The 15821-nt window shown below is 40.8% G+C and overlaps 3 protein-coding genes across 4 annotated transcripts; all 3 read right to left on the bottom strand.

Annotated features, from left to right (window-relative positions):
* Nucleotides 1-555: 555 nt before the first annotated feature.
* samm50 (SAMM50 sorting and assembly machinery component) lies at nucleotides 556-7941 on the bottom strand. Of its 2 annotated transcripts, none has more exons than XM_083973156.1 (15): nucleotides 7800-7941; nucleotides 6658-6768; nucleotides 6462-6563; nucleotides 6278-6365; nucleotides 5972-6078; nucleotides 5740-5870; nucleotides 3141-3228; nucleotides 2795-2923; nucleotides 2518-2589; nucleotides 2354-2440; nucleotides 1925-1995; nucleotides 1476-1543; nucleotides 1237-1383; nucleotides 906-1047; nucleotides 556-739 (listed from the first exon to the last, which is right to left on the bottom strand). In XM_083973156.1, the coding sequence occupies exons 1-15, from the start codon at nucleotides 7818-7820 to the stop codon at nucleotides 694-696; spliced, it is 1410 nt and encodes a 469-aa protein (XP_083829282.1). In that variant the 5' UTR covers nucleotides 7821-7941; the 3' UTR covers nucleotides 556-693. The 2 variants fall into 2 exon arrangements, with proteins under 2 accessions (XP_083829282.1, XP_083829281.1); XM_083973155.1 differs by having other exon boundaries at nucleotides 1237-1393; nucleotides 1477-1543.
* Nucleotides 7942-9262: 1321 nt separating this feature from the next.
* efcab10 (EF-hand calcium binding domain 10) lies at nucleotides 9263-10845 on the bottom strand (the record flags this gene model as incomplete). Its single annotated transcript, XM_083973480.1, has 4 exons — nucleotides 9263-9308; nucleotides 9422-9512; nucleotides 9717-9881; nucleotides 10737-10845. 4 exons carry the CDS (start codon nucleotides 10843-10845, stop codon nucleotides 9263-9265), a joined length of 411 nt encoding a protein of 136 aa, XP_083829606.1.
* Nucleotides 10846-11784: 939 nt separating this feature from the next.
* Nucleotides 11785-13287, bottom strand: uqcc6 (ubiquinol-cytochrome c reductase complex assembly factor 6). The gene is made up of 3 exons (XM_083972838.1): nucleotides 13167-13287; nucleotides 12656-12782; nucleotides 11785-12404 (listed from the first exon to the last, which is right to left on the bottom strand). The coding sequence occupies exons 2-3, from the start codon at nucleotides 12761-12763 to the stop codon at nucleotides 12285-12287; spliced, it is 228 nt and encodes a 75-aa protein (XP_083828964.1). The 5' UTR covers nucleotides 12764-12782; nucleotides 13167-13287; the 3' UTR covers nucleotides 11785-12284.
* Between the last annotated feature and the right edge of the window lie 2534 nt (nucleotides 13288-15821).

Genomic DNA, 15821 nt, shown 5'->3' with positions numbered 1-15821 from the left:
ACTTTCTAATATACATTGTGTACAGTGGCATGCAAAAGTTTGGGCACCCCTTTCTGTTAATGTGAACAGTTAAACAAGTGGAAGATGAAATGATCCCCAAAAGACATAAAGTTAGAAATCCCTTTACATTTTAAACAGCATAACTTTCATTTTTTACATTTTCAAAATTACGGGAAAGGACAAGGTTTGGGCCCCATGCATAGTCAGTGCATAGTAGCCCTCTGGGTGCTGCTTTGTTTCCCCTTTTCACTCTAAAACTTTAGAAAACAAAAATAATACACTGATGTTGCTTAAAATATTGCAAAAGAGTGTTTTTTTGGCGATCATTTCATCTTTCACTTGCTTACTGTTCACATTAACAGAAACTTTGACCAGGGGTGCCCAAACTTTTGTATGCCACTGTATATTGTAACTGTGCACAACCCTGATCCCTCTTTCTGCATGACTGTTTCTGGACCAATCAGAGCCTCCCCATTGCCTCAAATCTGACCATGAGTAGCCTACTGTGTTTGACCAGTAACAGCACATGATAACAACAGATACATGAATAAGGAAAGTCAGTGCAAACACTTTTATTGAACCAATGCAGTTTCAGACACAGTTCTGTACAAGCAAATTTCCCTTCCAGTTAAATGTTTCTGGCATACAACTGAAGGTGAAGAACAAGGAAGCGCAAATTCTACAAACGTGGAGTCACAGGAACCTGATTCCTGCACCAAACTGAACACCATCACATATCCTGCAAGAAGAGAAGAAAACCATCCAAAGTCAATATACTGTATATAATAAAGAACAATCTGGTCCAAAAGTCTCTAGAATGAATGGTTGCAACATGTATGTGAAATGTTCTTGAAATAAATCTGACAGGTGGTGAAATAAAAAAATCCCACCCAAACCAGGCCTACCTGTCCCCACTCTGGACTCCCATGGGAATGCAGTAATTCAGCTCCAGTCTGGCAATGTTTCCCAACCGCAGCACAATACCCAGTCCATATGACCAGCGGATACATTCTGCCAGTTTCTTCAAGTGTGCTTGTGGCCCCTCACCTGAATAAAACACATGACATACATACAACCAATTAAGCTAAACAACAACAAAAAATATCCACAGAAGCACACATCAGTAATTTCTTCTCAAATTTGAGCCAACAAACCAAGTCCAAAGTCCAAAAAAAAATTCAAATGTATGTACCGGTATGTAAAAAAAAATCAATGTTTGTTTTACTCATGACTCACCATAGTTGAGGTTACAAAGGTTTCCTGCGTTGAGGAAGAAGTGCGTTCTAAACAGGTCACCAAACCCCCCCCTGCCTGGTCTGAAGGGGAGAGGGGTGTAGAGATGGAGGCCTCCAGCCCAGTAGGCCTCTCCTCCCAGGTAGTCCCCTGCCATACCAGTAATACCAGCACACAAGCTTTCAATTAACCACCAGACTTTATTCTGCTTACCAAGCCGGTTAGCCAAGTTAGTATCTCACCTTCACTCTGTGGGCCCATACTGTACATACTGAACCCTCTGATACTGGTTGGGCCACCTAGATAGAACCTAGGACACAAAAACACACAGGTTTGAGTTTTCTTTAAATACAAAAAGGGCCCTACAGTTGAAGTTTCTATTTTATGTTGACGGCCAGCCTCATTCAGAGGTTTTCAAACTGTGAGGTACACCTTCTCTGAGAGATTAGTCTTATCTAAATACATGACTGACATATGCATATTTGTATGTATGTGTTATGTTTTATGACAGTATCACAGTAATCTAGTGATAATCATGCAATATCATACTTTAAATGATGCTTCTTTATAAAACTAAAAAAAAAAAAAAACTAAAATACAGACTTAACAAATGTCTCTATTTTGAATAAGGGGGGAGGCCACAATAAAACTTTGAAAAGCTGGGTCTATCTGTTCTGTCTGCTTTCTGTACCTGTCTGCTATGCTTGTTGGCTTGTCACCAATGGGTAGGAGCAAACCACCCCACAATGAGGCAGAAAGGACCTGGAGGGAAAGTGAAAAGGTTTAGTAGAGCTGACTCACACATAATCACAGAGACAGAAAATTGACACAAAGAAGTGCATAGAACTGTTGTATTTAATCAGAATAATTGTTTGCCTGGATATAGAGCTGCAACAGTGTTTTTGTTAATTACCCTGTTACTCAGTTAATGCTGCTGCTTAACTGGGTATATTGCAGTAAATTCATTCTTCATTCCCAGTACCTAATTATTGCACATAAATAAACTGATAGATCTTCCAAATTTTTCTTGTACTCTGGCCCGATAAAACTGCTTTAAGTTAAACTAAACCTATATAGGATCATTTGATAAAAGGCAGAAACATAAAATGTAGAATCTTACTGAGTCCCAGAAGAGTGTTCTGTTGAGCTGGATCTCAAAGTCCTCCTTCAGGAAACTAGCATCTCCGCCAGTGTATCCAGCAAGTTCCTACGCAACCACAACATCAGTGATATTGTTTTCATGCAGCGTTTCAAAAAGCTCAGACTCAATGGTGAAGAACAAACCTGATGGATTTTCAACAAGCCGCCTTTCCTCGGAAGAATGGAGGAGTTCCTGGTGTCAATGACCATAGCGTGCTGGAAAAAGAAAATGTCATAACCAGTTTCCCTCTGAATATTCAGTTTCTTGTCACTTTTCAACATAATTCAAGTGCAGCATTCACATTCCCCAGCACACATTGTTATTGTACTGGTGAAGAAAAACGGGACATCAGGTTTGACAGATAATACAAATACAGTAATCCTACAATAAAATATTCAATGTAAAACAGGTGACACATACCGAAAGTGAGGACTTAAGGGAATGGCCACTCTCCTCCCGGACAGCGAATGAGGCGGTGCGAGCCAGACAGCCCAGCTCCCTCCACACTCCCTCCCACTTCAGGGTTTGGCTGGTTTTCCACACAGGGAACTATGTGTGGTGAGTTAACAATAAGACACCTCGTTATTACAGTACAGACCTCATGCAGCAAATGAAAATAAAACATACACTGTAACATTACACATTTTACTTATAATAACTAGAGAATAAAGGCTCTATAAATTTCTATTTGAAAACTTGATTTCATACATTTTCTAATTGAGTGAAATGTTGAAAAATTGTCCCATGAGTAGAAATAAGTATTTACACTCATTTCTGCAGAGACGCCTCGATCTGTCTCCCTCAGCGAACTCCATGGGAACTGACCGGTTACTTTGTAAAGGTTGATGGAGACACTGAAAATGAAAAAAGAAGAGATTTTTAATATCCTGCCAGGATTCCTTGTGATGACAAACTACATCCATGAGTGGTGTCCAACCTGTAGGCCCCTGCCCTCTGGTGGACCACTTAGGTATTGCAAGTATGCCAAAAATGATTTGATAAGGAAGATTTACATAAAATGAATGTAATCATAATATATAGGATATTAAAGGCATTCAAGGGGTTATTTTCCCCCAATATCTTTATGGGCTTTGATGTGAGCTGCCCATTCTTTTGATATTTCCAAGTGGGGCATGAGTTGTGCTGGAATAGACTGCCTTCTACTTTCTAACTGATGATCCAACTCTTAAAGGTACATTGTGTAAGAATTACTCCCATCTAGCATTGCGGTTGTATATCGCAAGCAACTCAATTGTATTTTTCATGCTGCATTCACATGAAATTGGGCAGACGGACGACAGCCGCTGCACGTAACGGCATAAACAAGCCTCTATGTAAACAAGTGGTCCGTCAGCACGAGGCAAAACAATACACGTGACAATATGTTGTCATGGCGATGTCGTATCGTTTACCTGACCCACGTTTTACCGGCTTTCTCTGGACTTCTGTGACTAAAATGACATCTGGTTTGTTACCGACGGCCGTCTGCCCGACTGCAGGTGAATGCAGCATCAGTGTAACGCTCCATTCCTCCTCACTGCGTTACCGCGGTGACTTTTCACAGACGCCACCTCGACCTGAGCCGACAGCTCCGGTGTCTCCGCTGAGTTTCCGTGGTTTCCTACCGTCACGCTGCCACTGAACGTAAAAACATGGCGACACCACATGGCAGCCAGCACCGAGCTTACCCGCTCCATGTAGATATGAATGATATGAACGGCAAATTCAGAGCTGAAAGGAACACTTCAGTTTGTTGATGGGGGTGATTACTGATTAACTCTTTCGCGACCACACTAATTCTTCAGCACATCCGCTCAGGACCACATGTTTTTGGCTATTTGTTTACCTTTTATCTCACGTCGAACCGAACTATGTACGTCACCTAGAAACAAACGGTCTTCACTTGGTTGCAGATTGACTTTACAACGTGCTTCTCGAAAAAACGGCGAGTTTTTCCGCCGTTTCGTTCGTGAGTACGAAGGAGGAGAAGAGAGCTGGGTTTCTCCAAAAACGGAGCTCCCGCTCTAGTTTCAGAGAAAAACGCACTTTTGTGTCAAGTGGCAATCTGCTCATTTTACCGGTACTCTGCGGTGTGGCATGTCTCCCAAATCATTTCTACGGCTAAATAAATATATTTGTAGGTAAATCTGGGGGGTGTGGCAGCGTGGAGAGCAGCGGTGCAGCGGTGTGGGTCTCTGGCTGCAGCGCAGCAGCTCCGGGACACTGCTGTGTGACTGGCCGGCGGTGGGTGCTTCGGGGCGGGGGCGGCCGGTGTTATGCCGAGAAGTGCATGCTTGCCGAGATCTGCATGCACAACAAATGTGGACCTGGATCATTCATTCATTACGGGGACGGGGATGCAGTATTCGGCACAGCAGTTTTTGGACCTGCCGAGATTTGCATCCCCTGGCTGTTTTAGCCAAATACACTACTTGCTACATGTATGAAATACATGTTCGTATGTATAAACACCTAAACCGTATTGTGCGTAACCCCAGCAGAGCAGGCACTTCTCGGCATGTGTTGAAAAGTGCCTGCTTGCCGAGATCTGCATGGGGGATGCAAATCTCGGCAGGTCCAATAAACTGCTGTGCCGAAAACTGCATCCCCGTCCCCGTAATGAATGATCCAGTTCCACGTTTGTTGTGCGGCATGCAGATCTCGGCAAGCAGGCATTTCTCGGCATAACACCGGTCGCAGCCCCCGCTGCAGAGCGCCCGCTCCGCTGCACCGTGAAAACAGCTGTGATAATGGGCTTTCAGATCCGAGTCTCCAAACCAGAAACGTTTGTAAACAACACCGGAAAAACTCGCCAGATTTGTCGTCGGTCGCTTTTGTCAAAAGAGGGTTTGGAAAGTCGCCAGATTCAGCGAGAAAGTTGCAACACTGTAGCCGACGGCCGCACAGCGCTGCACGCTGTCCCCAGAGCAGCATTCAAGGAGAACGATTACTCAAACAAAACCAAGATCACACAGTTTATAAAAAAACATTATGTTTTGATTTTAGTTTAAAACAGTTTTACATATCAGAGGACTACCATATTCACACACAGGGTACCTCAGAGTGTCTATTATCTTAATCTGTAAAAAAAAACGGTTTTGACGAGTTTGCTCGTCAGTGGTCGTGAACGTTCGGCAGGCTGTGACGAGTTAACTCGTCAATGGTCGCGAAAGAGTTAATGAAAAACATACCTTTGAACGAAATCATCGATTTTCATGAATAGATAACAGGAGAAGTTACACAATGTACCTTTAAACATTTTAGAAAACAAAGCAAATATTCACATTTCTATGATCCTCACACACATTGTATGGCAGGATTGGATTGTATGAACAAATGTATTCATGAGGCTTTTTGGACCTTACTTGCGCTCAAAGTGTCCTGGTTGGGGTTTGAAGAAAGACAGGCCATAGGAGGTCTCTTTGGTGCCATAGGAGAACTGGAAAGTGAGTTTCTCTGCACGGCCAAATACATTAGGTAACTTCAAGCCTAGTACCTGGAAATAAAGTTGTGTCAAAGTATGAGATACCTTCATTAAATGACAAAACAGCATGTGGCCTTTCAGTGAAGGCTGACATGAAACATCCTAGTGCTCACCATGCTTCCTTCATTGTTCCCAACCATAGTGTTGTAGCTGCCCGTCATCCGCCTCAGTTCAGTGACCTCAAAGGTGACATCGAGGCCGTTAGGAAGAGCATGCTCACCTGGAGACAATAGAAGGCATAGAGAATAAAAAACATATTTTACTGTTAGTTTGAAACAATGTCTCAACTGGTGACAATCATTACTGACCCCATTTCATGCTGCAACACAAAATATTAATCGATATAATATGTGAATTGATTTGAAAACCGGCATATGCTTGTATAAACATTAGACTGCATCATGACTGATAGTAAGTACCTCGTGAGGTGTCGATGACAACTTCAACTTTCCTGAAGATGCCGAGACGCAGTAGTTTCTGTCGGGCTTCGTGCGACTTTCGCATCACCTGCACCACAAATTAAATCAGGTTTTGATGAAACAACTTGCATTCTAACAGACACACACTGAACTCAGTTGATTAAGCGCTGCTGGGTTCACCTACATCAACCAAATTTCTTGCCCGGAATACTTCTGCGATTTCATAAGTTAACAGGTCCTCCTTGGTTCTCCCGAGCCCGTCTATGTGCACTCGTTGAACCACAACCTAAAAAAAACAAGAGTGTGTGAGGAACAGGCAACAGGACAGAGAAGAGTCCAAGTGAGAGAGCTGTGGAATAGTTGTCTGAAACAGATCTTACATCCTTATTTTCCAGAACTTCTTGTTTTGGGTCCTGATCAAGCTCTGGAGTGTCGATGTCATCTGGTTGAACTCCAAGCTCTGGCCCACGCATGGGCAGAGGGTCCAGGCTCTGCAACACAAACATTTAAGTATTTATTACAGTGCTATACCAATTAAAACTGAGTCTACTCCAAGTGCCATTCAAGAGTTTAGCGCTTTATCTAACAGTTATCGTCATTATCAAAGTTTTTGACTATAGACTGATCTGATTATTATTTCCTATATCAATCAATTGTGTCCATCACAGTTCTCTCTCATTAATTGATAAATTGTTTCAGCTCTACAAAAGACCATAGCAGGAAATAGCATGACAGAAAAACAGAGTAAAATAAATTCAGTTTGAATTATTTATCAGTATGATTTATTTATTATTATTTAAACAATTAAAAGAACAGTTTATATAGCCTATTTTACGGGCCCATACAAAAGCTCTGTATTTCTAGACGGCAGGCAAAAGTCCAGTACAGGATGAGTTCAATGCAGTGGTGGAAAGTGACTTGTTACATTTGCCTACTGCACTGCACCTATTTAAATGAAATGCTGATACTTTATTCAAGTAAAGTACCACGCCTATTTAATGCGACTATCGGTATATATAAAATAATCAACAACTAAATTATGACAGTATGCAAAGTGCTGCACATTATCTCCCACCTTTATAAGCTGCTTTCATATCAGCGTATCAATAATTAATCCAATAATATAATAGAAACGGACACGTCTTCAACATGAGCGCTCTTGCTGTTAGTTCTATGTTTTGATGTTAACGTGTCTTTTAGCTGTCATGTGTATTTCAGCACCGCGGCATTGCGCTTACACACAAATGAGAATGCCATGAGCGTAACACATGCAGAGAGACTGCTGAGTGGAGGTGCCACTTGCATTTCACATTAGTGCGCTGTGCTTTTATACTGCGTTTACGTTTCATTCTAAAGTTACAGGCTAGTCATGATTAGCACTGAATTTCCAGAGTTTGCTGTCACAGAGCCTTGCTGTGGAGTGTACAGAGTGGGCCTGTTCTCTTACTGCACAGCAGCCAGATAACTGAACACACAAAGAGGTCAATGTCATAGCTGACACGGTCACTAGACTCGTCCTTACCCGAGCGTGGACGGTGCCCATGCTGAGCTCCGCAGGGCGCTGTCCCGGTGAATAAAAAGGGAAACTTTGTATGGACAGAGACAAAACTAGTTTAACCTACAAGTCACCGGGGAAAGGCGAAGAAGTTCCGTAAAAGGAGACGGCCATGTCACTTCCTGACCACGCCCCCTGCCGCTGCGCGTTCAGCACGTCAACGCTGCAAAATGAGAATCAATGAGAAGAAAATTAAATAGCATATCGCCACCATTTACACATTACTACTTCTGTTGGTAGAATGTTGCATAAATCATGTGATACTTTCAGTCTCAATGAACCACATTTATTCAAAAATCAAAACATATGAGGAGTTTATAAAAACAAACATGTGTTTTGTAATGGCACAAACCTAGCAGCATTTAACAATCAACACTGAAGCAGAGACGAAGGACTTTGACTGAAGCCATTGTGAAGGGTTTCATGATGACTCTTACATGTTTTTTCCCCCTATAAAAAAATAAAGAAATTTGAATTTAAAAGAAAATGTAACGATTTGGTGCTTTTGCTCATATTATTTCAGCAGTAGAGGTAACATTTGGATGATTAGTTGAGCAGAAAAATAAATGTGATTGTTTCTGTTTGAGATCTGGGTGAATATGTGTACTTCATATTGAACATACATGTTTTGTGTCAATTTTCTGTAGAATAAAATTTAAAAAAACTCAGTTTGTGTTCAGATCATGACTAGTAGATCATGTCACATCAGAAAATAATAGTCAGTTTGTTAAAATCATCCATTTAACTCCGTTAGGACGTCTGCAGGTTGATTTTTTTAAAGTATATTTTGGGGGCTTTGTATTGCCTTCAATTGACAATACAGTGGAGAGAGAGACAGGAAATGGGGAGGCAGAGAGGGGGAATGACATGCAGGAAAGGGCTGCCTGATGCGGGATTCGAACCAGAGCTGCCTGCAGTGAGGACTGAATTTTAATCATTATCATTGAACTGTAAATAAAAGTGAAAACAAAAGAATAACACTTGTGTCTTTGGTAGTCGTACAGTGGGAACAAACCAAGATGGCATCACTTTATTATTTCTCAGTGTATTTAATCATTAACCTTGTTAGACGTTGTGTTGTGTAGTTGTTGCTCATGTTTTCACTGTGAGTGCTTAGGTCTAGAGAGTCATGGGGTCAAAATGGTCCATCAGTGTCTATGTAAGATTAGCAGTCCCAGAGATACTGTAATCATTTAGAATAAAACTAACAGTTTTTCAGTATTTTATTTTTCAGTAAAAAGGGAAACTCATTAGAACTGGATTGCAAAGCATTAATGAGTTTGTGGCAAAAGAAAACACCACATTGTCTTGACATCTGTTTAAAAAGAATGGTCAGTACTTTATTAAAACTAAATCCCAGCTGTTTCAGGCAGTTTAATAATAACGTTTGTATTAAATGTGCTTGTTTGACCGAATGCAGTACTCCAAGTTCACCATTGTGCGTATGTTGCTGAGCATCTCTGCAGGCCTTCTATCCTGTAATAACAAAATGAGAAACCAAACCAAATAATTTCATTACATAATGGATTTTGAAATGCTTGCGAACATTGCCTTTGTTGTGCTGTTTTGATTTTACAAGCTGTACTTACGCCTCTGTTTTGAAAGTCTCATGGGATATTCTGTCTTCATTAGCACCTTGAGGACATTCGTTGAAGTTTTTTATGCCCAGAGTGGTCAGAGCTGAGGGAAAGAAGACCGGGAGAGTTATTCTATTGTTCCACAGGTGAATTAATGAGTTAATAGGCTACTACATGTGAAACTATCATATTGTAAGAATAAATACAATGCTGTCAATACGTGAGATTGAACACAGTAATGTTTTCATTAGTGATATCGTGTGCAGTCTCAATCTCTCTTCCAAATCTGTCTATGTCCTGTACTCACCGTGCTTGTATTGTGCAAATGTGATGTGTTTCTGATTAGCAGGGTCCAGTATGCCAAAGACTGCATCCAGATTGGAGGTGTCAAACAAATTTGGCCCTCTCTGAAAACTCTGTTGCGAAATCTTCAGTTTTTCCAGCTGCTCAACCAGGAACTCTCTGGGCTTCTCTGAATGAGACAATCAATCAATCAATCAATCAATCAATCAATCAATCAATCAATCAATCAATCAATCAATCAATCAATCACTAATACCACAGTTATAGAGGTTAAAATACTGATTGTTTCAGTGCTCTAGTCCAGTGGTTCCCAACCTTTTTTGGCTCGTGACCCCATTTTGACATCACAAATTTCTGGCGACTCCGTGATCACGGCTGTCAATCAAGATGCGTCAGCTCAGATATTTTTATATGCTGCATTTTATTTGAACTTTATTTGATTTTTCAAGAAAGTGAAAGTATAGAATATTGTTTAAGATTGTGTGTGGTGTTTTTAATCATTCTTTAAAAAAGAATAATAATTAGTTTAAAAAACATTTTTTTATTGGTAATTTCTTTTATCAATTACTAGCCATTTCAGGTGACCCCATTTGAATTCCAGGCGACCCCACGGGGGGTCCTGACCCCAAGGTTGAGAAACACTGCTCTAGTCTAGGGATTGTTTGAAGGAAGTTTTGGAACAATAGCAAGAGAGCAATAACTAATGTGAGTGACTGAAGAAAAAACTAATGATTTCATTCATATCACACTGTGAACCTGCCGCAGTTGGTAACAGTAATAGTAAGTAACAGAAAAGTAACTTCAAACTGTCAAATAACACCATCTTCTGAGTTGTAACGTTACTTCGTGGTGCTGTTGAAGTGCACAGATCTAGTCCAGCACAGAGAGGGCTAAGATGACAAGAGTACTTGTGACTGAAAAGCTAACTAATAATGCCTTCCCGTTGTAAGCTAGCAGTTGCCTTTCCAAAAAAAACGAGTCATTTTTCAGCCCAGCGTGATAAAACTGATCAGTGGAATCTAACCGGGTCTGTAGAAGAAGAGCATGCTGGTCAGGTTCTCCATTAGCTCCGGTATTTTGTGTTTTTTCAGATATTCATCAGCGTCCTGTTCTCTCGGCGTCGCCATCTCCATCTCTTCACATTTGTTTAAACTTGTTGCTAGGATACAAATCCACCGGCTGCGCACGCACGTCTTTTTTTTTTTTTTTTACAGACAAAGAAAATACTTTATCAACTTAAAATTTACATTCCAACATTTGTTTCTCGAGTGGCTCCCTGTCTACTTCAAATTTCAACTCTGAATGAAACAACTGAGTTTGTACATTAGCCTACTACACTCTAAAATTTCCATTTACAAATGTATTTCTTATTTAAAGTGTCCAAAGTGTGCCATGGTTCCTTTCTACATCAGCCAACCAAACTACACAAAATTTAAACAAAACAAACGACAGATGATCTAGCCATATTAGCTCACATCAAGTGTCCAGCTCTAAAACCAAGTTATGCCGAGACCGTCTTTGGTACAGTGAAAAGGTGTAGTCTGTGATGTTGATGTTGCTCCACCGTCTTTGGACTCCCCTCATGGACACGCGCTGTGGACAGACTGGGATTTACGGCTTGTTTTCACAATCTGTGACAGGTTGCATTGAAATACCCATGCAGTGTAAACAATATACTGTACACCTGGTGGCTTGAAATGGAATTTAATTTAATCATATAGGCTATTATCATTATTATTCATGTAAGCTGCCATATGACATGTTTTACTTCTTTGTATTGTGTTGTTGCTGTGAGGTGCTTTACCTTTGTACACAGAACTTTTTTGTCACTGACTTGTCCTAACTTCTTTGGGACAGCTATTTCATCGAGTACTCTTTGGCCAAATGTAATTGAAAACTATATTTATACCTGACCCCAGATAAAACACTTGGCAAAAAAACATCTACTACAACAAAACAACATAGAGTCCCTCAACAAGACGGAGGTTGAGGCACCTGTCTTAAATGTTGCTGCTCAGATGTCTGACATTTGACATTTATAACATTGTGAGATTTGGGGGAATCGTGAGGGGTTATGGGACAAATATATTGATAAAAGACAGATGTCCTCATAGCTGCATGCTGCTAAAATCGGTGTGTTATCAGCAATTAATGAAATGTTAACATATTTGTTATAAATTCACTTTTTCTTCTTCTTTTTTTTACCAGGTTGGTCAGTTTTTATACATCAAGATAGTTTAGTTTGGTATATTTTATTTAAAATATGTTTTGAACCATCAACTTCAGCACTTTTGCTGTGTATTGATGAAGCGTTCTCTTATACATACAGTATCTCACCAGTCCTTACACAGATGCACACACATTCAAAAAGGATGAGATATATCCTGGAAGGCCAAATACCGATGACGTAGCATCTCTTGTTCTTTTTAGAAGAAAAAATCAACCAGAAGATATCCATTCACAGGTGCTCTGGGAAATGACTCTACTCGTAGGGAGGCATCAACCTTTAGCTGTTGGCAAAAACTGGATAAAATCCAACGAGTGTCTGTCATTCAGGATGTATAATTCCACATCAGTCCACCTTTTGTTCTTCTTTAAACTTCTGAAATGCAGCAACAGCTTCCTCTCTGGCTTTGTAGCCCAGCAGTTCCGTCTTGAGCTCCCCAGGCCTCGGTGGGATCTCTGGTATACTCTGAAAGAACAACAAGCACCGTCACACACATTATAACAAACTGATTCTGTATAGTGGTTGTGGTTTGTAATTTTACCATATTTTCAGCTGATGACTAGAGACATTATGGTGAATGCACATCATAAGGATGTGTCACCTTATGCAAAGACATGTTTGATAACAGTAGCAGCACACAGTGTTGTTGTCTGTACAAAACTGGAACATTTACAGACAACAAACGGTGGCCACTTGGGAAAGATTTAGTCCCTTACCAGATCCGGTAGGTAGTACTGATGGACGACCTGTGCCCCCAGAAACATAGATATTACACTGGCTCCAAACATCCTCAGGTACCGAGGCCATGACACACCGGCTGGCATCTTCACACACTCCCTGAGCCTGGAAAAGAGAGAAAGAGATTAGTAAACACAACTGTGAGTCAAATAGAAATATACAGTCTTTGTCTGCTCTTCATTTGGTTCCAACCCCTTTCTTGCTAATATTGTGTAATAAAATGGCAAAGTAATGCCACATGATAAGGAGAATCTGCAGCTATCGTGGATCATGGGTTACATTTTAGGGTTTCTGGCTAAGAAAAGATAAGGATTTTAATAACAAACTTTTTAGGATTGTTAAGCACCTGTACAGTGAATGCATTCACTGACAGGCTGTTTGTTATTAGCTCTGATAATAAAAGCTATCTGGAATGAAAGTTTGGAAAAACAGATAACGGCAGCAGAGCGACAGAAATCATGAAGTTGAAGTGATATTTTAAGACCTTACCTCGTTTATTTCACTGTCATTTAATCAAATATCCGCAAGCTGAGGTTGATTTTCACCATTTTGAACAGAAAGTGTCATGCAGGTCATGCCGTTTAGCTAACACGAAGATGCATTTATAGGGCAGGAGGTGTCACTCTGCCCTTCTTTTTTGACACCACCAACGAATCTGTTTACCCTCATCAGTTTATGAATTTGTTGGCTCCGCTTTTGTGAATGTATCCTTTGAAATGGATTTTATTTATTTTAAAGCGTCATTGCTAACCCCCCCCCAAAAAATCGCAATTTTCTAGCATAACATTTTGTCTTCACTTTACAATAGAATTTGTATTTTTTTTTTTTTTTTTTTTACTGCACAGCTCAAGCCGCAAGCTGCAATCTGCATACTGTGTGTTGTGCCAGTTGAAGGCAGATCAACCAGAGCAGTTACAAAGGAAAGGTAAACAATGGTCTCGAGTCGAGGGCCCATATGTGGGATTTTCACGATTTCGCAGTCGTCCAGTTTTTACAGCGGAGTGATGCGCTTCACAAAACTACAACATCCACCATCTGCGTTCTTCTTCTTTTTTTTTACAGTCTATGGTAGGGTTTCTCAACGGGGGCGGTACCGCCCCCTGGGGGGCGTTCTGAACTTTGTGGGGGGCGCTGGGAGCGTGAGGGCTGAGAGGGGGGCGCTCAGGCAAAAATGGGGGGCTCCACAACTTGGCTCCTACAAAGTTCATTTGAGCTCTACTTTTTCAACTTTAATGGTTTCCCAACTTTTTAAGTGCAAATAACCGACATAAATAACCTACTTTTCAACTGATTTAACCTGCAAATATAACACTCATAATGCGGGAAATTCCCGCACACGTTTCAAACCAATCATAATGCACACTACAGGAGCGCTGCGTCAGACGGTCTGACAATGACACACACACGTCTTTGTGTAGTTTACCCATAGGCTACTGAATGAAGTTAGATGGATTTTTTTTATACCAAGTAGCCTACAGCCAAACATTAGTGTAGGCTACAGGCTGAAGAAAGAGGAATAGCAGAGCTCCTATGACGGCTCGTCCCTGCGAGGACCAGCCGTCTTTTTTTTTTTTTTTTTTTTTTAGCTGCGCCGTCTTTACAGGTGAACCACACGCACATGTCCGCCCGACTTTACCCGACAGGGTTTTCCTGCCGATCTGGTGATTTTTGGCCGCCACCTTAATAGTTACAGGGTGCATGTTGGGTCTTTACATATAGCGTCTTGCACCCCGTTTGAAGAGGGAAGCCCGTAAATTACCAGCGGCGTCATGTCAATAGAAACCGAGGGGGCAGGTGCCCCTCAGATTTGAGGGATGATTTTTTTTTTTTTTTTCTAAATTACTTTACCTTACTTATTATTTTACCATCTAGCTATGATCAGTGGTCATATTGAGTGAAATGTATTACAAATAATGTCATAGTCCATCTCAAAAATACATCATTGCCTTTTTCCAAAAATTACAACTCCCCTCCTTTCTGATGGATGTGGTCTCTTCCGCCCTGACGCACACACGCGCACCTTGCCTGCATCAGTCCGTGCTTGGGGTAAAAAAAAAAAAAAAAGTCTGTGCTAGGGGAGGGGAGCTACCTTCAATGGAAATGTGACAGCAGTGTAACATTAAACTAGGGATTTCCAATGTTTAATCAAAGAGGAACTATGGAAGTCCACTGCTTTTCCTCTGTTTTGCTAGCAGTCCCTGGCCATGTGCATTTGTTTACAATGAAGCCACGAAAAATCAATATATGGAGTGGTGAAATAAGTTTTTTGAAATACATCCACCTTATTGTTCCACATTGTTAGCCAAGATAATGTTTCTGAAATTCAGTTTACCAACTTTTCAGTCCCCAGTTAGTGCCCAAAATAAGTGATTTGAGGGCATCCTCAAAAAAATTTTGCACGCGCAATTGGACATTCTAGCACCAAATCAACAATCTTTTTTTTTTTTAAACCGCAACATAGGGTTCACATCATGATATTGTTTGTATTTTGAGCATTAAAACTTCCATAGTCCATAGTTTTCTTTGTTTGATATGTCAAGAGACTTTTGGTTAAGTAACCATGGACAGCTCCGTCATCATTACCATCATTATGGGCAGTTTTTGTTCTAGAGACCTGTAAAAAAATAAATAATTTAGGTCAAATGCTGGAAATTTGAAGTCCGCTTTTTGAAAAATTTCAAATCCCTTGTGAAAACACACAACTTTACAACTTTCTGACTTTACCAGAGTCTTAGCTTCACGAAAGCAGTGAAATATGAATAAAGTCACAGATAAAAAACAAGTTTAAAGCAAATTTTGTAACTGTTTTTTTTTTTTTTTTGGGGGGGGGGGGGGGGGGGGGGGGGCGGTCAGAGGATCATGGTATGGTCAGGGGGGCGTTGGTTCAAAAAAGGTTGAGAACCACTGGTCTATGGTATAAATTCATGCTGGTGCTGTCAGACCTACAGCTTCTTCTGCCATCTAGCGGTAGCTATGTCAGACTTTCCCCATTCAGTGTTTTCGTGAGTGTATTTTATATTGTTTTAATAAATACAATACCTGTACTGATTTACTAACATTTTATCGACGGTAAAAATGTTTTATTTGTTCGTGCATTGTGGCTGAGCTTCTACCTCCCAGCCAGAGGGCGGCAGCACCGCTTCA

This window comes from Trachurus trachurus (genome assembly GCF_905171665.1).
Source record: "Trachurus trachurus genome assembly, chromosome: 6".
Classification (NCBI taxonomy): Eukaryota; Metazoa; Chordata; class Actinopteri; order Carangiformes; family Carangidae; genus Trachurus; species Trachurus trachurus.
Note: the sequence above shows the minus strand (reverse complement) of the source record. Positions and strands in the feature narration are given on the sequence as shown.